The 21,047-nt window shown below is 37.3% G+C and overlaps 1 protein-coding gene across 2 annotated transcripts in view; it reads left to right on the forward strand.

The window, feature by feature from the left end:
* Positions 1-21,047, forward strand: part of BMP5 (bone morphogenetic protein 5) — a 54,912-nt gene that overhangs the window by 22,531 nt on the left and 11,334 nt on the right. For both annotated transcript variants that reach the window (XM_031610950.2, XM_090136269.1), the window contains 3 exons: positions 1,078-1,270; positions 6,851-6,999; positions 17,365-17,562. In XM_031610950.2, coding sequence (XP_031466810.1) covers positions 1,078-1,270; positions 6,851-6,999; positions 17,365-17,562 — 540 coding nt within the window. The remainder of the gene's footprint in view (positions 1-1,077; positions 1,271-6,850; positions 7,000-17,364; positions 17,563-21,047) is intronic.

Raw genomic sequence — 21,047 nt, forward strand, 5'->3', positions numbered from 1 at the left:
GCTCTGTGTGTCAGGCTTTGTCCACCATCACTCAAATCAGGAGGAAAGTGAAACTTTACTGCTGCAGGGCTGGAGCACAGCTTTTTTAGAGGTCAGTGTTACATTTCTAGGAAGGAAAACCGTGGATGATTTTCCCGTCTGCGTCTGTAAAATCTGGCGTTCATCCCATGAGATAGTTATCAGCCAGCACTGAGCCCTGTGGGTTCCCTTGCTGCATCAAAACAGATATTCCTTGGTGGGACTAGCACCTAACTCAGGGTCAGGACTGCTGCAGATACCTGAGCAATCCCAGTACAGCTGTACATTGAAGTCAACTTATATCTCCATCCACTCCTGACCTAAGGAAGAAAAAGATTTGTTGTTTTGGAACTATGGTGTCATAAACATTGGCAGTGGCCCTGTGCAGCCACTGCCTGTCGGAGAGACCTCTCCAGCCAGAAGCAGCCCTGCCTGTGCAGGGGTGCAACACCATTTTGCCTCTCACCTCTGATTGATGGCTCCTTCTGACCACTGGCATGATGATGCTGATGCCATTAGACTCAGCATGTGTTAATTTACATGATGTGATTTATGTGATGTGACCATTTTTTGAATATACAGTGTTGTAGTGCACTTTAGCACTACTTCAGAATTTCTTATGTTAAGAGGAAATGATCAGCATTCCCCTCATCTGCCTGGATATTAGTGATGAGTAGCACTTCCAAAAGGCTTCTATTTCTCTGATATTACTGCTGCTGTGCTTGCAACTAAACTGAAGTCCTAAATCCTTCTGCAGCTTTAAGTTTGTCCATATTTCTAGTTACTTTACAACATGCCCTCTTTTAGCTTTTTTTGATATTCTTTCCACTGTGGCTTCTGGAATTTGTATAAAACCCACTGAGGGTTTTTCCTTTTGAACTGAAGACATTTGGCTTGTGGAATTTCCTTTAACTGGAAGTATGTCTGAGCTTGTGGTTTTATTATTTCCACAGTTTTATATTGTCCTGTTTGTTTACTCCTAAGTACAGGGAATGCTCCATTAGTCATGGGAAATCAATATTCACCACTTTAATTTGCATTCAATTCTTTCTCTAACAGTTGAAAGAGACAAGGACTTCTCCCACCAGCGAAGGCACTACAAGGAATTTCGGTTTGACCTCACTCAAATCCCACACGGAGAAGCAGTGACAGCAGCTGAATTCCGGATATACAAAGATCGAAGCAACAGCCGGTTTGAGAACGAAACAATTCAGATTAGCATTTATCAGATCATCAAGGAGTATCCCAACAGGTACCATGTCAGCATGAACATATTATGCCTGCAGTAATGTTCCAGATTTCTATCTGAATTAGAGAGGTGATAACTGATCATAAGCGTGCCCTTGGCAAGGCATTATTGCTGTCGCTGTGGTTTGTGTTGCATTAATTCCTAGGCAACGTCAACAAAAACTGAGCAAGAACAAAACTTATCTTCAACATAATTTATTCCAGGTTTACGGAGTTGCATTTCCAGCCTCACCAAACAGTCTGCCCATATACAGAGAGGGTGAGGGTTCATGTTCTCAGTGAACAAATGGTGGATTCGTATGCACAGTGTAAGCGTCTGGATTTGGTAAATACACCATTTGCTGACACTGAGGTACTACAAGCCAAAATTCAGCTAGTTCCTTACAGGCAGATAGACTGTTCAATTTTGCTGACTTTTGAAGGTTTTTTTTTTTTTTTTTGCAAGCGTGTTTTAGTATTCTGCAGAATGTAACTGAAAGATTGAATCAGGCACAGACTTTAAGATGACATACGGACACTTAACACTTGCTGCTTACAATAACTGAGAATTAAAACACATATGACATTACACATGAGCAAATCTCTGATTCTGTGTTTGCAGAACAGTGTGTGACGTATTTCCAAGACTGTGCAAGAGCCATGTAAATGACCAGATTTGACAAGGCAAAGTAGATAAATATCACAAAATTCCCATTAAATAGTAGTAACAATTCCAAGACGCTTCTGAAAAAAAAATGACATGCCCACAAATTATTGGAGTTTCTACCTAGATTGATGAACATTTTAAAATTAAATTGTTTAATGTCTTTAATGTTTGAGCAAAGCAAGAAAAATTGTTATGAGTTAAATAAAAACCTCCCTCATCTTGGAACAGATAACACACTTCTATTCTGGCAATGTCTAGCAAAGGCAGCGGAAATGGTAGCAGAAACTTGCAAAGCACGAAACGTTCTATCATCAGGTAGCTCAAAGGCTGGGCCAGAGTTCAAATCTCTTTGCTGTTCACAGAACCCTGAGCTTGTACCTTTCAGGTGAGATCTCTGACCATCAAATTATAAATATTTTATGGCTATAAAGAGGGCTTGTTTTATGTCAATGGAGCAGAACCAACAGAAGGGAAAACACTTATCCTTCCAGAGTATCTTCTGCTTTCTTACTACATTGTGCAGAAATAGAACAGTGCAGGATATTTTTTTTTCCTCTATGCTTAACTTGCAAAAGTTCTGTTGTTGTAGGTTCCAAAAGAAACTTTTTGGAGGAACGAATGAAACTGGAAGGGAAAAAAATATATATTTTTGAAGAGCATATGTCAAGGTTGGGATGTCGAAAGCTCTTTACTTGCAAAATCAACAGACATTTTTTAAAAAGCAAGTGGGAAAAGTTAGTTTTCTAATCCACTTTCATGGGTTTCTTTCTTTGTATGTTTGTTTTTTTTTTTTTAATTAAGTTGCTTCTGTTTTATTTTAGAGAAGGCAAAGCCAATTACTCCTCTGAAGCAGGATGAAACTTTAATAAGCATCTGACCTGATAAATGACAGTTCTCCCTATGAAACCACTGAAGAACACTCGTGATTTCTTTCAATATCTAATCTACACATTTCTAAGACAGTAAAATCACTATTTCTATTTATAAACATTTTAAAAATACTTACTTATTCCATTCACTAGCCTAATAACCCCACATGTTCAGATGGAATCATGATGTGGGAAGAGTACACATGCAATGACACATCGTCCATTGGCTTTTCCCTATTGTAACTAAGGAAACTTCAGACTTAGTCTAATTGTGTTTCCCTTCAGTCTCCACTTATATATGCAGCATATGATGGCAAATGTTTTAACATGTTGGGATTGGAGAAGTCCATAACCTCACAACCTCTGTAGTGCTCATATTTCAAACAAGGAACTTTACCTACTTGCTTCTCGGTATCTCTGGTCAGAACTCCTAAGCATATTTTCTCACTGCAATAAAGTTACATTTTTTTGCCTTGGGATCCAGACTTCAGTAGTGTTAGTCATGACTTTGTCACCTCAGCTTTGTCCTGTATCCAGACATAAGACTTTAGTTGTAAAATTTTCAAATTTAGGTGCAAATATTTCTGAAGCTGTGGAGTGCTCCACAATCCTGCTAGAGTCATACCACAGCAGAACTGCTTAATTTGACCCTGGCCCTCCCCATTTCTTTGCTCTGAATGGGAAATGGGGGTGTCCAGTAGGATTATGCAATCTGTTATGGATTCTGCTGTGCCTTTGGGCAAGGCGTGGTCAGGGTTTATGGTTTCTGTGTTGCAGACTTTGTGTTTTCAGACATTTTTCTGTCTTTAGAGTAGCTGCTGAAATGCATGTATTGAATTCATTCGGAGTTTGCTGAAATTACAGTCTTTGAGATTGAAATTTTCTGTTTGTTCTAAGGGAATATGTAAAGCACTGCCAATGGCAAGGCAACTTTTCTATTCAGCCCTGCCAATGTACTCCTACCCTGATGTTTTCTCATGACGAAAGTAATGTGCTCCAACAGGCCAAATCCTTGTTCATGATTTAGTGGCAGCTAGCCACTAATTTAACTAAACCCCAAGGATTCTTCCCACATTAGGGAATCCTCAAGTGGCATTAAGATACTAGAGCAGCTTTCTGGAATGAGGCAAAAGGTGAAACAGCATTATGGGGATGGCCTATTACATAGTTGTTGTCATGTTTCAATCTGGTCAAAATCTTTGCTGGGTTTCAAGGAATTTAGAGATGGCTTATTTCACCTTCACTTTCCTGAATGACCCAGGAGATCTGGATCTTAGACATTCTGCCCATAGCCTCTGCTGAAATTCTTGACTGTGGTAGCATTTCTGATGTAGGCAACTGGCTGTCTGAGACCAGACTGTGATCAGTAAACTTAAACAGCCTCCATAAAGGTAAAGCCAATCAGCTGTGTTCTGCCTGTATATATTCACGGTTGCATTTCAGGCTATTTACGACATAATGAACTATTTTTTATTATGTGTTGTGGACTATTTTTAAATAGATTTTTTTTTTTTTTTTTTAAATTAGAGCCAAAATTTGCAGCTGTTTTTTATTTTAAATGTGATTTTTTTTTTCTTCTCTCTCTTCATAGAATAAAGGAGAATTTAAAAATTGAAAATGTTGTGAAATGTGATAAGAAATTTCAGTGACATCAGCTAATGGTAGTATACTGAATCCAGAGCAATCACTGATTTTTGATGGGTCAGGTGTTCACCCAGTATTTATATGAATTCTGAAATAAGTCATTATTTTCCCGACACGTATTTTTAATTTCTGTAGTAAATTACTGCTGTGTGGGCTAAAACATTGGCGCTGATCTGGAGTCTTTTTCTCTATTTTACTATCTTCTATTGCAAATCAGTTCTAATTTCCTCTAGGTGCTCACAGATAATTTTTAGTTTATTTGCCAAGTAAATGGGTACGAACAATCTGCCTGTTCGTGTCTGTTATCACAGCCAGATCCTTGCAGGAAAGTGGACATAACAGTGCTGAAGACAGAGAGATGTGAGTTTCTACTGCCATACAAATAACATCATGCTGTGAAGAGATCCTCAGGGAGAATTTGTTCTTTACAAGGATTTCTGGGCTACCCTGTTAGTAGTATTCTGATTCAGCATATAGATATCATACACACTGACTTTTGAGAACTTCTTGTATCATTCACAGCAAAGTTTGGAGCTACAAGAATATATATGGGAAAATAATTATGTATTCCAGGAGGAGACAATAAAAACAAGAAATCATGGCACTGTAATATTGTAATACTTTATATTCCACGTAGTTCTACACTTTCCTATTAAATTTACTGAATGGTACAAGAGATATTTACAAATAACTGTCATAAAGCCCGTTGCATTCAGAATTAAACTGTTCAGTTTTAAAGTTCTGATAAAACTGCTTATTAGAGAAAAAAAAGGGCATTTAAGACTCCAGAGAGTACTATTTATGAGCTTGCGGTACGTTGTTAATTTCTTGAGCGCTAGAGCAGTCGGTCAGGCTCTTTTGAATTGTAAGACTGTTTTCATATTAGCTCTGGAGGGAGAAAGGTATGTTTTCTCCCTGTGTGGCCATTCACACAGTTCTACTGGAACACAAGCCGTTAAGAGCTCAGCAAACGATTATCCTGTAGAGGAAGGCAAAAAGGATAAATTTTAAAAAAGTTCCAGCAATTTTCTTTAAAATAAATAAATAAATAAACAAAGATTCACTCATTGCTGCTGAGGTCTTTAACCTGATTCTGCAACTGTTTCTCACGTACAGGCAAACGTATGCTTGTCTGAGCTCATTTGGTTTTATTTTCCCATGTGTTGAACTAACACAGTTTCAAGAGCTATACAAAATGTTTTTTCAGTATAAGAGCTTTTCAGTGCGTGTAAAGTGCTTAGTCTAGATAAAGCCGTAAATTCTTACCATGTCATTGTGATTAAGCAGACTGAGAATACTGCGACAGCAACATCATAATTCTAAATTCACTTATGCACAAAGCCTGTTCTTGCTGTCTCTCTTACCTCTTTAAACATACATTCATGCTGCCTGTAAGTTAACGCTACAACTCCAAGGTCTGTGTAAGCCAAGTTTGCCTTGACTTGCGCAGTCTATATGTAGAGTAAAACATTTCTTCTTGTGCACTGTTGTTCTGATTACTTTTTATGGCAGAGAAGGGAAAGGTTTATATAACAATAGACTTAAGTTTAAAAGGCACAATGGAGAAAACAGTTTTTAATAATGCATGCTGCTTTGTTGAAGTGTGTAAAGTGAAACTGATGAGAGTTAAATATCTTGTTTTTAGTATCACCGTTGCCGTAAATTATTTGTAATGCAGATGTGGTTCTGGAAGCAATTGTTTCGGGAGATATGTGAAAACAGAACAAATAAATGATCCATGCTAAACATTTAGTAACACAATTATACGAACTCCCCTGAGCAGCCCTTCTGAATTACTGGAAAATTTCATGGGAATGAATTTGAGAATATACCAGGGAACTGAGGGTTAAAATGTAATAAGTACATTACTGAATCAGTATATAATTTCCACTTTGATATATAGACTTATTTTCTAAACATCTGTGTTAATATGAAATTGTCATATATTCATGTTTTGTTACATGATATCGCTGCTGTCATATGTTATTGATAACAGATTCTTTTAGCCACACTATGCCTTTGAATTTTAGTTGAAAGTTGAATGTGATTTTGACATTTTTTGTCATTTACACTAGATGTTTTATAAATGTTAATCTTCCTGAGACATTCTGGTGCTGAAAGATGAATTCTTTATGCACAGTCTCTGTTATGTATTTTGTGTATTCATACCAGGAAACTAGATTTTTTACATTTTCCAGAACTGCAGTTTTCATATGCCGGATCATTTCAGCAAGGCATCTGAGGGGAATACCTGTATTATACTGAACAATTATGTGTTGGCTACAGCATATGCTGTGCTGTGTCATGATGAGGATGTGTCGAAGGATTATTCATTTGGACTGGAGAAAGTTATTGTCAGCAAGGAAGTTAGGGGAAAAAAATAGTAATATTTGAATGTCATAACTCTCTATTTTCTTTAACTTAGGGATGCAGACTTGTTCCTGTTAGACACAAGAAAGGCTCAAGCTTCTGATGTGGGTTGGTTTGTGTTTGACATTACTGTGACCAGCAATCACTGGGTGATTAATCCACAGAACAATCTGGGCTTGCAGCTCTGCGCTGAAACAGGAGATGGTAAGATCGTAACTGTAGCTCGTAGCTCCACATATGCTCTTGTCATCCTCTTGCTGTGAACCTTTTCTGGATTGGTGTTTTTCAGCTCTACTGGGTGGCAATTCATGGTGGGTTTATGAATGAAGAACACAGTCTTGTCCTGATGTAGTCATGATCTGGAAACTACTGTTCTTAATTCTATAGAATATAGCAATTATAAAGCTAACTGAATCTAGTCAAATTAAATGAAATTTGGGATAAAAGCTCTTACATAAAAAATCAGGTTTGATTTTAATGTTCTTCCATTGATGATTACCTACATACAGTCAGGAAACTCAAGATTTGTGGAATTTTTGGTTTATTAAGCTTCTAAAGATCTTTCTGAGGAGAAGTATGTAGAAAGCTATAAAACAGCTACGGGACCGGAGTGACTTCCCTGCCACTAATACTGACATTGGAAAAAGGTTAATAATAGGGTAATGTGGAAATTGATTTTCTATCTTTCAAAACATTTTTTATTTCAAAACATTTTTACCCTGAAATGTGTCAAAACTTTAAAATCTTTAACATCTTAATTAGCTAAAAAGTAGAAAGAATCCTCTGAAGTCTGAATAATAGCCATGATATTTTAAGAACAATTTTCTAAACTACTATTTTATTCACAATTATGCTGTTTATTAAAAACTGAAAATGCATCTCAATGCAAAATAATATTTTAGAAGTGTTCTTTCTTAGATTTCTTTAGATACTAATAAAAAGAGAATTATTTGCAATTTTTTTTCTGTGATGATTCACTTAATCTGCGCTACTTTAAAAGCAAACTTTTAGATTTAGCTTTCTTGTCAAAAAACTTTTTATGCCAGAAGTCAGGGGATCTGTGATGCCAGCTAATCTAAACCTTAGCTGACATAATGTTAATGAGTAGCAGAAGAAACCCTGGTGTAAGAATTAATATATTTTTTTTCTTCTTTCTTTGTTCTGGCTACATTTTCTCATTGGTTTTGATCTGCGTTCTCCCTCAGGCTCAGTTGGGCTGTGAACAGAGTATCTCAGAATCTTCTGCCAAGTTCTTTGCCCGCTGGAGAGTTTTGCAAAAAGCTGCCATGGCCCCGGAGTCCTCCGTAGGGACAGTGTTCAGAAAGGCTTGAATCGAGGTGGCTAATTTCATTTAAAATTGCCCAGAAAGGTCAGATACAGCCAGCGGAAAAGGAAGACACTGATCCTAAGTAGGCCGCCATGTTGTTACTGCATTCAACATACCTTCAAATGCCCCGCACCTGGCCATGGGCTGTGTGGGGAGGCAGCCTGGTTTGGTTAAGGCCAGTTTTAAGCTCTTAAAATTTTGGAGAGGTGACACTTCCGTCAGGCATCCAAATGAGGTGGATTGGCTCCCAGCCAGTTTTCCTGCTCCAGAATAAACTCCATCCATGACTTTCTTTTTTTTTTTTTTTTTTTTTTCTTCCAGGAGATTCAAATACAGAAATTCTTGAAAATTAAATATCCATGAAAGGCACTCATTAAGAAACCCTGGAACTAGCAATTTGTTGATTCTAGCCTCAAACTTATATTCCCTCAGTAAACAGCAGGAAAGTTTGTACAGTTAAAAGAAACCTTTAGGTTAATACACTGAAGAAATTGTAGAAGAACGGTTTATATAAATATTTCCCCTGTCTTACTCCCAAGATCAGAAAGGTGATAGATAATTTTCTATTTTAAATACCAACGTCACAGGCAGGTTTACCTTCTTCAACTTGCTTATTTTAATTTCTCAATGCAGCTGCTGAAGAGAGGAGGGAATTCCCCTTTCCTCACTTTCTGTTCCCCTTTTAGTTTATTCATGCAAGAAGACTGCCCTTCTAGGGACTAAATTTTTCAAAGCTATTGGGAAGACCTGTGCTATACCACTTCAGCTTAGCATAAGGAAAATCATCCCTTTATGCTCTTACAGTTTCGTTCTTAAAACTTTGATTATTTTTATTGGGTTGCTGTTACTTCTGGAAGCTATTAGAAACACCAACAGTTGAATGACATGTTTGTGTACAGAAAAAACATGAATTTTTATACTTGGTATGCAGTGGACTCTGTTTGCAACCCAGGGAACCCCACCCACCTTTCCTCCAACCACTTCTCTTTGAATGCCCAAGGGAGTGATCAAAAGCAATGGAAAAACCTGCCATTGGCTCAGAAGAACTTCAGGCCATGAGGGTCTGAGGCAACTTTCTTCATGCCCTCAGCTGTCAATAGAGTTTATGGAAGGTACAGGAATTGTGTCTCTATAACTGGAGAGACATTTATGATAAGACCTGGACCATGAACCTTTTTTGTTGCAACAGACTATTAAACTAAATACTAAATTGGATTCCATTAAGTCAGAGGATTCATGTTTAGTGTATTCACTGGGGCATGTCTGTAAATACGTACTCATTTTTTCAGATTTATTCATAGAACACTTTTAAAATAGGGAAACAGTGATTACTGAGACTCCAGGGTGCTACTATATTGTTATCATTATCATTAATAATAACCTTTCTTATAGTTATCTTTCAATGACTTTTTAAGCAATTACTTGCAGAGATACATTTCTTTGGTGAAAGGTACATCCCTGAAGAAGGTACATCAGTAATAATAATGTCTAAAGGAGAAATTAAAAAAAAAAGTAGCTATCTAATACAACAGTGTGATTAAAACAAAACAAAACAAAACAAAACAAAACAAAACAAAACAAAACAAACTGCAAACCCTTGGAGAATGTCTGGTTGTTGTAATTCATATTTTTTCCCTTTTAAAAATGCTGAAAAAGTACAAAAAGCCACATGACATCGGAATGCATTTTCTTTTTTTCTTTGAGACAGTATTTGGTATCATACGCACCATTTTAGCATGGAATGTAGACTTTTTCTCTTAATGGGACATTTTATTTTGAACAGTAAGAATAAAGGTTTGCATGACACATATGGAAGCTGTCAACATATAATGCACTGTTTCCCTGGGGCTGTGGTAAATTAAGGATCAGGTTTTTTTGATTCTCTTTTTTAATGTCTCCTCAACATTCTGCAGCATCTCCTTTGGCCGGTTCCCTCCTTTTGACACCAAAACTCTCCATGGTGTTTAAAATGAGAGGTGATCATTTTCACACTGATGGAAATGCGGGTGTTAGATGAATTACAGCATAAAGTCAATGCAGATGCAGAAACAATTTGAAAAGCTCTATGTGACGCTTTTTCTCTATGTATACCATATGCCTCCTAAGACTTAAAACATGTTCCAGTGAATCAGCACCTTTGTATTAACATTTTTATAATTAGACATCACTTCTAATGGAGGAGTACAAAAGCTGCAGGAGTCTTCCTGTTGCTGTTTCTCTCATTGCTGAGGAAAACTTAGCATTGCCTATGGAAAATGGGAAAGGAAGAAAGAGTGTAACAGTGACGCGAATCTCAGTACAACATTCTGAGTAACAATAGGCATGTATTTCTGTGCCTTTTCTTGAATCACTGTGCCTTATACTTTGTCAGGCTGTGCATCACACGGGAGAAACTGCGACTTTCCTTGAGAAGTCCAAGTTGATTAAGATGACTTCTATCAACATGTAGTCCTATAGCAAGTTTCCTTAAGCTTTCTTGCTGTTCGAGGTAGGCAGGAAACAACAATCCTCAGCTCCCTGACTCAGCCTCTTCAGGTCTTTATTTTTTCCTCAAAACAAAGAGAAACTAGAACAAAAGTAGGTTTCTTGATCCAAATCAAGTCTGGGGAAAGCCAAGTCTTTCTCCAGTGCATATTTGGGTATACTACTACATGTTTCCCGTGGAAGGGGGCTTGGCTTCTACTCCTGCAGGAAATACTCCAGCAATAATAGGGGAGATGCTAGGAGATATATTTTTGTATCATCTCATCTGAGGTTGGGCCTTTCAAGGTCCCTATCTTCTGCGAAGCCTTCAGAAAGACAGCATGAACAAATTGCTTTCAACAAATAACAACCTATACCAGCACCCTGGCTTTTTCAGGTAGTAGGCTGCTTACTTTCACACTGGCCTTGGCATCACTTGTACAACATTCAACATTATCATTCTCATCCCAAGATTGCCCCAAGTCAGTCTTGGCACCTACCCACATGACCACAGTAGCTGGCAGGTCCTCCAGAGGACACTGTTGTGTTGTTACACTCAAGTCCCTTAGTGGAACTGATATTTACAAGGCAAAACATCACAGTGATTTCACCTTCATTAGTGTCCTTACAGTGGGGGAATTTAGGCTATATATATATATATTTATATATATATATACACATATATATATATGGACTTTGGCAGGCAATAGCTCTGCCTAAATTCTGAGCCATCTGGAAGCCATATAGCCATGTTAGCACAGCACTGAACCCGAGCTAATATATCCTGCCCCTCAGCAGGTTTTATTAGCTTGGGCTCGAGCACTGCCTAAGTACAGCTACATGAGTTCTGGTTCAGAGCTGACTTTGGCCAAAGTTATAAGAGTAAATTAAACATGCTCGGGAATACTGTGGGGCACTGAGCTCTGCTGGTGTAAAATGAGCCAGAGAGATGACTCTGTCAGACTCCAAAACAGGGCAACTACATGGCAGTTGCCCCTGGGAGAGCCTGGGGACAGTGCCATGGGGACAGTGGGACAGCTGATACTGACCACGCAGCAGCACCCTGACACCCAAGCAGAATGGGCAGTCCATCTCCAATACCTGGAATTGAGCCTGGACACCCCGTAACTTAATCCAGTAAGTGTAAACCATGTTTCCATCTGGGTCAGAAATACCACAAGCATCAACAGGCAATGTGACTATCCCATGTTAGTATGGGCATGCTTACTGGAAGCAGGAGTGTTGAAGAGGTGGGATGGGCCCCTGCTCCTCCTGCAGCCAACAGAGCATACTGGTCCTGATCCTGTTGGCATAGCTATGCAACAATCCTCTGCAAGCCTCCCAAGTCAGATGAAGGATACATGTGCTTCTAAGCACCAGTACTTGGGTTAATAATTAGTGTTGGTCCTCAGATTCATTTAGAATGTTTTTAAACTTTTTATTCTTTGGTGAATGACCAATTAATCTAATTTCTCCTTTTTTTATTGTCTTCCTGAACATATTTTTAACCGCAGAAAACCCCTTGGACTCCTACAGACGGTTCACAGTTTAAGTACATTAAATTGAAGGGATAAATCAAGTACTTAGGAAACATATTTGTGTATGATTACATCCGATTTTTTTTGCGTAAGCATACACAGCACTGCCACATTTTGCAGCATATCATGGTTCCTAACATTTTCATCAATAATCCCATGTACTTTCTTCAAGAACTTTATGAATTATCAAAATCAACACAAAAAGGTATGGAAAATTCCTTCAAATAAACAGAATAAAACTAACATTTTAAAAATTTTAGTACCAAAAGCAGGATCTTTAGTTTTGACTAAAGCTGAGAAGCCTAGGAAATGCACAGCAGACCATCCAAGACCACCTATTTTTCAGAATTCCTTAAAGAGTTCAGGGAGCAGAGATGTCTATAAAACACATGAATCTTGTTTCAAAAGCTGTATTTTACATCCATATAGATAAATGTTTCCACCAAAAGGAAAAATTTCCTTAAGTTTATGGAGATAATAGAGTAGAGAGGGTATAAAATACTTTCAAGTTGGAGTATTGGGGATACCTTCCTTATAAATGGGCCATCATACTTGTGTTGTTAGCTTTTATCTTTTTAAAATAAATCTTCATTTAAGCTTTTATAGCTGATCCCTACCTCTATTCTTTTGATTCTGTGAAATCCCATTGCTCTCAAGAGCACTGTTTAAGCATGAGAAATCAAGCAAGTTTCTGTCTAATTTTGGAAACTACCTCATGATCTTCCAGAGTCAGAGCCTCAGGAGAGTTTTTGCTCAAATATCAGATGTTACTGGATCCTGTATACTCAGAGTCTTTCTCCAAGAGGCCTTCCCCTATCCTTATGGCAGAGATCACTCTCCGTAAGAAGTAAACCATAGATGTGACATTGGAATGCTTTTGTTGTTTGGTTTTGGATTTCTTTCTAGCAGATCAGAAATGAGTTCCCAGCATCACTGAAGTTCTCAATTCTGTCTACAAATATGTAAGATTATTACCAAAATAACTACTGTGACCTAAAAGTAGTGGTTAATCTGTAAATGTTTTGCGGCTTGTCGAACACTTTTGAAAGTAAATAAGTGCTTGTTTTTCATAACAAAATGAGTGGTTTGTTGCAGTTCTATGACTCAGGACAAAATAATGGATCTTGGACTTACTCATTGTCCTGTGCTGCCAGTGTAAATCTGGCCAAGATGCATAATGGCTGAAAGCTCTTGCAAAATTAGTGTCTGCTAAGTGCCTTACATAAAATATATACTGCCTGAGGAAAGAGAGCCAGGTCACAAATCTCACCACTGTCACTGGCATCCACACTGGTGATCTCAGAAAAAGTCAGGATTTTGAATGTCATGAAGAACGTGGTGATCTCTCCAGGTCAGGATTCCGAGACAGATTGTTTTTGAAAACTTGAAGTGTTCTTTCAATTCTGTTTGGAGCAGCTGAGGGGAAAATGAGTTTTTAAGATGGAACTCAATCAGTTTACTAAAGGAGTTGTATGCTGCAACTGCGTGTGACAGCAGAAAACCACACACAGGAGTCACACAGCAGATAACTCCAGAGTGTTGATCCTGCAGGTAAAAAAAACTTATGAAATTGTCAGGATTGTTGAGGAAGTACCCTTAAAGCTGATTTTTTTGAAGAGCTATTCCTTTATTATAAGGGGTCATAATGTTAAAAGGCAAATAATATTCATTCAGTTCAGTTACTCAGCCTGGAACTTCCATACAAGCTTTTCTGTAAACTGCTAAGGGCACTTTACTATCAAATAGAATAAATGCCAAAAGTAAGTTTAAATGCCAAGTTAAACAAACACATCTTGCCAAGGACTCAAAATCATATGAATAAGGACTAAGGAGTTCAGCAGATCTGGGACACAGTGCTTTAAATGAGTTTTTAGTCTCCAATATACCTGTCAATATGGAGAAGAGACAATAAATTCTCATAGCAAGATTGAAAAGCACATGCCAGAATGTGAGGAATATGAAGGCTCTGGACTATCCCTGCATGAAATCTATCTGTTGCACTTATTTATTTTTGCTGGATGTAGTGCAAGTGCAGTGGCTAGGTTCAGTAAAGTTGACTGCTGGTTGCTTACAAAGTGTCTACAGGCAAAAAAAAAAAAAAAAAAAAAAAAGATCATTGCAATTGTTCAGATTAAAAATATGATAGAAGTATAAAAGAAAATCATTTTGGAATGCTTGGAGATATTTGATTCTTTGGAAACATCTATTAGCCAAGATATACTTTGCCTATTTGATTTTACCAGCTGAGTGAAGCCATCAGGGAAGATGTAGCTCTGCACAAACCACTCAGTTGATTTTAGAAAATACTGGCCAAGTATTCTAGTATGGAACAACTGTGCTGGAGACACCTCAATTTCTAGTTGTCCTTGAAACCAAAAGAAAGTTTTTTCAAATGTTACTAGGAGTGATAGACTAAAACCACCTACCAAAATGAAGCCCATCAATGCTTCTTGCTACAAAGACCAGTTCAAGTTAGGGTAAGACTTTTTTACAGTATTCTGAAATCCATGCTACAGAGTAAGGTGCATTCTACAAGGGTATGGCTTGGAGATGGAGCTCCTGCTATGGCAGAGCTCTTGATGCTTTTCAGAGTTGGGATACTTCAAAATATCCCCTCTTCAGAAATAGACAAAGCTTTTTGTTCTTAGCCTGAACAAGATCTCCCCAGTGTCCCACCTACATGCTTTTTTTCATTTTCTTTTTTTTTTTTTTTCTTTAAATAAAGGATAGATGTTCTGTAAATGTAAACTTTCTTTTTCACAGAAGCTACCTAAAATGAGACAACATATGTGGTTTGCATTTCCAAACCAAACAGTTCAGAGATCCTCCTCAGAAGAAATATAATGTCTCGAGGGCAGTGTATATTTTGATTGCTTTGTCTTCTGAAAGTTAGAGTTAAGCTAAGGTATATGATAAACCGAGAGAGAAAAGTTTAATGACAAACCCACTGAAGTCAATACAAGTTTTCCTTTTGACTTCACTAGGAGCAGATTCAGTACATACACTATTCATGAAGTGAAAAAAAATGGATCCTAAAAACTCTGTCTGGCTGCTTAAAAGATCAAGCAAATAAGGGAATAAAGTCACATAAACTGTTTCTCTGTGTAAAAAGGCTGTGGGTTACAGGCTTAATTTTTTATGGTATATCTCTATACCCTGAATAACTAAGTAAGCCCTAACTTGTGGAATCTTAATAGCCATCTCATTGCTGAAGTCTAAAGGAAACCCAGAGGAAACTTAATAATATTAAAAGTTGTTTTAAAGGGAGTTCACATTGGTTTGAAGGATATTTTGCTTCGCACACAATATCCACCATTGTAAATTCAGAGAACCTAGATTTAAATTCGGAAAACCTACACAGATCTTTACAGCCCTCAGTATATAAATCTAATAGTATTCTTAAAATGTCCACCAGTGAGGTATTAATCTCTTAGAGATAAAATTAAAATTCTGAAAGTCATTGGAACAAAAAATAAAGAAAAATAATATAAATATTCCCTCTAGAAATGAGAGGAAACTTGGAACTTTGTGGTAAGAGGTTGGTTCGTCCATGAGTTGCAATGAATAGAGAATAGTCTGTACAGTTTTTCATATCTGACTTGCGACAGAAGATTTGAACATATAGAAATTAATGTTGCTGAATTATTTAATAGTTACGTAAATAAATACATGAAAAGAAGAATTAAAGAAACACAAGGCTAAAAAGCCATTTAAAATGAAATCAGAAGCTTCAACAAATATATTTTTCCCTTGCAGTCAGAAAAGTAATTATCAAAATTGTTCAGAATATGTTGCCAATTACTCTACTCCATAACTGCTAACTTTCTCAGTTCTTCTCCTGCCTTTGCTGGGCTCTCTGTCACTGGAAACATCTTAAACCAATTTAAAGTGCTACACCTGAATAAACATGTTGTAAAAGTGTTTATGTATTGAAGTGGGTCAGTTCAAGGTATGGTATTTGGCTGGAACTTCTAATTTCTCTTTTTACTGCAAAAAGGCTGCCAGAAGGAGGAAGTCTGAGCTGAATTAATACATTTGTTACAGTGGAAGTAGAATGGAAACTACTTTAACCACAAATCAAACTGCCTCTTTCATTTACGCCAGTGATAGAGTTTTTCTAAGAAATATAGACTCTGGCATACAGCCACTGTACGTTTGTGTTTGAAAAGGAAACCTATATGCTTATTTCTATAAGGCCGATTCCTATGCTTATTTGTAAGTTCTTTTTCAGGGTGAAGGAGCTAACAGCATTATAGGTTTGCGGGGCAGATGCTCCTTTGTTGTCTATGTGACAACCTTTCCAGGCAGCTTAGCAGAGTCCCCAGTATAGTGATGCTGTGCGGGCAGTGCCGGTGCCCGCACCTCCCTGTTTAAAAGACCTCCGTGTCCCCCACCCAGCACAGCTGCACAGCTTCACATGACACTGTCTCATTTTCTGATGGTTGAAGGGCTCTGCATAATACACGTATGCACAAAAGCATTTATGCTGCCAAAATAAATTCAGTTAAGAGCAAGGGTTTATTTGCTAAAATGTCACTGATGCAATTTCAGTGAGTTGTTTTGCTTTCTTTTCTTTTACGGAGGTTCAGATCCTATAATATAGTGAGGTTACCACACAGTCCTGGCTGAACAAATATTTTAAAGAAATATGCACATCCCTCGGGAACAGAACCAGAGTCAACAATGTCCATATTTCAAATCCTGTTCTCTGCAGTGATTGAACTCCTTCCTACCTTTACTACTGAATGAACATCAGTTTGAGTAACACTGTACGATATTTGTTTTTAAAGTAGAGGTATATTTATTATGCACACTTCTCTTTGCTGCATGCTTGCTTTGGGGATATAGGGTTTCACATCTGACACCCAAGTGATGCAAAAACTAGATGACCGCATTACATTATCCTTTTGGTAGCCTGCAGACTTTAATGGGCCTCATTATTTTTTCGCTTCTATAGATGTGTACAAGAGACTGAATTAAAATATCAATGTATTGAATAAGATACGTAGTGTATGGAGACTACAATTTTATGCAAACTACTTGGAAAGCAGTTGAATTGTTGAATTTTTTGCCTTCTAAGTTTTCTTCAGCAAAAGGAGGTCAGGATTTCTTTTGTGTAACTTCAGGATTGCAGACAATATTCCTATCGTGCTTCAGTAAGGGGTGGAACTCCCACTATGGCTTCAGGAGGGGCAGAACCACACTTAATGTATGCAACTTACAATTTCCATTGCTTTATAGGTCGAAGTATCAATGTTAAATCTGCTGGCCTGATAGGAAGGCATGGGCCTCAGTCAAAACAGCCATTCATGGTTGCGTTCTTCAAGGCAAGTGAAGTGCTTTTCCGTTCTGTCCGAGCGGCCAACAATAAAAGGAAAAACCAGAACCGTAACAAATCCAGTAGTCATCAGGAGTCTTCTAGGATGCCAAGTGTTGGGGGTAAGACAAAGCTACTAGTCTCTGATTTACTAGTCTCTTTACAGTAGTTATGGCACTTGCTCAAATGCGGTGGAGTCACAGCTGCTCATTGGCTGAACTGCTGGAAACTGTTCTTGCTCTATTTCTGTCTCCACAGCTTTGCTTAAACCTCTTTTATTATGTCAGCCGCGAGCATGATCTAGCTTGTGTGAGTCAGTTCACCTGCATGTATCATGGGCTCTTAACAATGTATTTTGAAAAAGGTTGTATATGAGCTTGGAACTTGTCCTGTGTAGTAGGCAGCTGGATGAGATCCTTGCTGCACATGAAAATGAGGCAGAGAGAGGGCTGTCCCCCAATTGCTTCTCCAGAACAGAAGTAGTAGTTCTCCATTAGAGTACAGAATAAATTATGTTCCAATTCTTTCCTGAAATGCTCTTTTCATCTAGATGGTAAAGTCACTTTCTAAATATTCTCTCTTTTGACCAAATAACTCCACTTTTCAGGGACAGGATGTGAAAATGTGTCTTTGTAGAAGTGTGGCAGATCTAGTACCAGGATATCAAAATCTCAATGCAGATGCAATTCTTAAGCTCCATCTATAAGCAAGCAAATTAGTATCTTGCTGTGGAAAGAATTCAGCCTTGGAGTGAAACTCAACTGTTTGTGAACATTCATTATGAACATTATGCACTACTTTAGCCCATCTCAAAACCTCCAAAACAAATGGCAGATTAGAGACCCCTCTCATGTAATGTGTAAGCCCTTCCCTGATCTTCTGTACAAGAATAACAACCTTAACAACCTCAAACTGCTATTAAGCTGGTAAGGAAATCATACAAATCACTTGAATAGTCTATCTTTCACAAGTAAATTGCAAGGTTTACCTAGTGATCTACTGGAACTAAATACCACTTTAAGTTTAAAATGAATATTAAAATATATTCTGAAATAAAAGTTTTTACTTCCAGCGTTTGTTACCACATCAGTTGTGTACTCAGTTTTATTTCTGTGTGATTTATACGTAGAAAAAATACACTACTGCTTTTCTAGTTACAGTGGTGGACTTGGAACATAGTGATTTCTGAAATACATGACTTAGAGGGAGGCATGTGTTCCCTTTTATGATCCTAGGTTTTGTGAAGCCCCTGACATTTGTAAAGACACCAGGGATATCTGTTTACAACAACAGTTGTGTTTTTGTTGTTATTTACCCCCTGATTTACCTCCTCTGCAAGACACAGTTAAAGTAAATGACACATTGATGGGCAAAAGTTACCATGTGATATAGGTCATTGTTTCCACACTTATTCCACAACCTAATATCTACTGCATCTTAGTCAGTCTTCCACAGTGAAAAATGCAGCTAGATGTTATATAGTCAAAGACAGATAGATAAACTGCTATTTACATGTCACAGAGTTCAATTATACTTTAATTTGCATGCTAATCCCAAATTTACCTTGGCCCTTCCTTTTCACTTTTCTCCTTTTTCTCTCCATCTTTTTCTTTTTTTCTGTTTTTTTTTTTTTTTTTTCCCTCTTCTTTTTGGCCATTTCCTTCTTCCCCTTTGCCTTTTGTCTTTTTTATCTCCTTTCTTTTGCATGTTTCTGGACTCAAGCAAGTAGCTTTACTATAGTCTCAGCACATCAAAAAGGACAGCCCTCCTGGGCAGCTCAGTTCTTCCCTTCCACTGGAAAACACATTTTTGAAGTATTCATGAGAATATACACAAACACAATATGGAGAAAATAAAATCTACATGCATCAGTTATTCTAGTAGCTGGGCAGATGTTCACAGATTTGGCATCAGGATCCTCCTACTACTAAAACCTTCAAGGGAACATGAGCTTTATGTAGTGCATTCAGACTGCATCTGCCTGCTATGCACAAAGGATTAAAGTGTTTATTACTTATTCAGTTATATTGTGTTTGAGCTGCAGTTAAAAGGAAAAAAATAAAACAATGAAAATTTTTTCCCAAAGTACTTCATAAACTCTACCTTGAAACAAAGTCTGGCTTTATTTTCTTCTTTTGAATGTTACCTAAATTGAATTACAGTGGAATTAGGCACTAGAAAATATCCATATTTAAATAATTAATAATGTTTCATACTATGAAGTTCCACAGTAAACTTACATAATATTTTGTCATAATGCAGTGAGATAATAGCAAAAAAAAAAAATGCTTAACTGTGCATTTCCTGAGTTTTATTGATTGATGTCACATTAAGAATGCTGTACTTTATGATAGTGTATATATATATATATATATGTATGTATGTATATACACACATAGTTTACATTTTTGTTTTCCTTCGGGGGGAAAAAAAAAAAAACAACACCTTTGAAATTCTTTGAAATTCTTTTATTTTGCCCTCCTTCCACAGCTCCTGCATCACAGGGCTTTGAACTATAACTACAATCCCCAGAGAGCATGGGAATAATGCTTCTTAGCCAAAATACCTACAGTTTTGATTCTTGACAGAATAAGCATGTGGGACTTGAAGATGCAGTATGTGAAATTGGATCATTGGCATCAGAACTTAGTATAAATGTCACATTGGTACCTACATGCAATGTTACATTACACACAACTTTTATGAAAGACACAAATCAAGGAAGGAACATACATTTGCCTAAATTTAACTTTCTTCTTAAGTGTATGGATTAGATAGTTTGTGGACTACTGTCTTCATATTAATTGCAGACCATCTTATCAGGTAAGCTGGTGTGACTGCTCAGCCCTGATCAACCTGTATTTGAGTAATTCAGAATATTAAGACAATCTCTACTTTTAAACATTGATGCACATATTTATTATTCAGTCTTTCTCCTTTAACTGTAGGAAGTTCTGCTACATTCTGATAATAAAACTTCTGTATTTATTCTTAAATATGGAAATGTTATGACTGAGAGAACCTGCAAAAGCAAAACTTTCAGTTTTCATTAGTTTGTCCACTCAGGTTCTATATAAAAACATATTATGACTTTCCTGACTGCTTCATATGCATAACTTTCCCTAATTTTTCAGTCAGAGCATTTTATATGACTGAAATTAAAATTCATATTAATGGTTTGAACTCAATATTTACTTCCTACAGGCACTGATATTAGCCAAAATCAGTATACAGATCCTTGTAAAAAGTGATAAGTGAAATGTTTTCACTTAAAGCTCCTTTGCACTCCCCTACTTTCACCTTACTGCTAATGTATGTGAAGAGCAAACTAGACTATTATGGGCAATTCAGCACAAGGAATGATCAAGAGTTCTTGATTAAAATGAAAGCACATAGCTTTTTGAAAACTCATAATGTCTTAGAGTGTCTTGCCTTGCTTCCAGTGGCTATTCCAGAAAGACACAGAACTTTTACAGGATGTGGGCATATATTTTGACCCTATGGGGCAACTATGGATATTTGACATGGCAGCAGGTAACTACTTGTGGAGAACTGAGCTGAACCTTTAATGCCTATCATTGAGAATCGGTCCATTAAGAGCTAGAAA

Source organism: Phasianus colchicus, chromosome 2, assembly GCF_987193195.1.
Source record: "Phasianus colchicus chromosome 2, bPhaCol1.hap1.1, whole genome shotgun sequence".
Lineage (NCBI taxonomy): Eukaryota > Metazoa > Chordata > Aves > Galliformes > Phasianidae > Phasianus > Phasianus colchicus.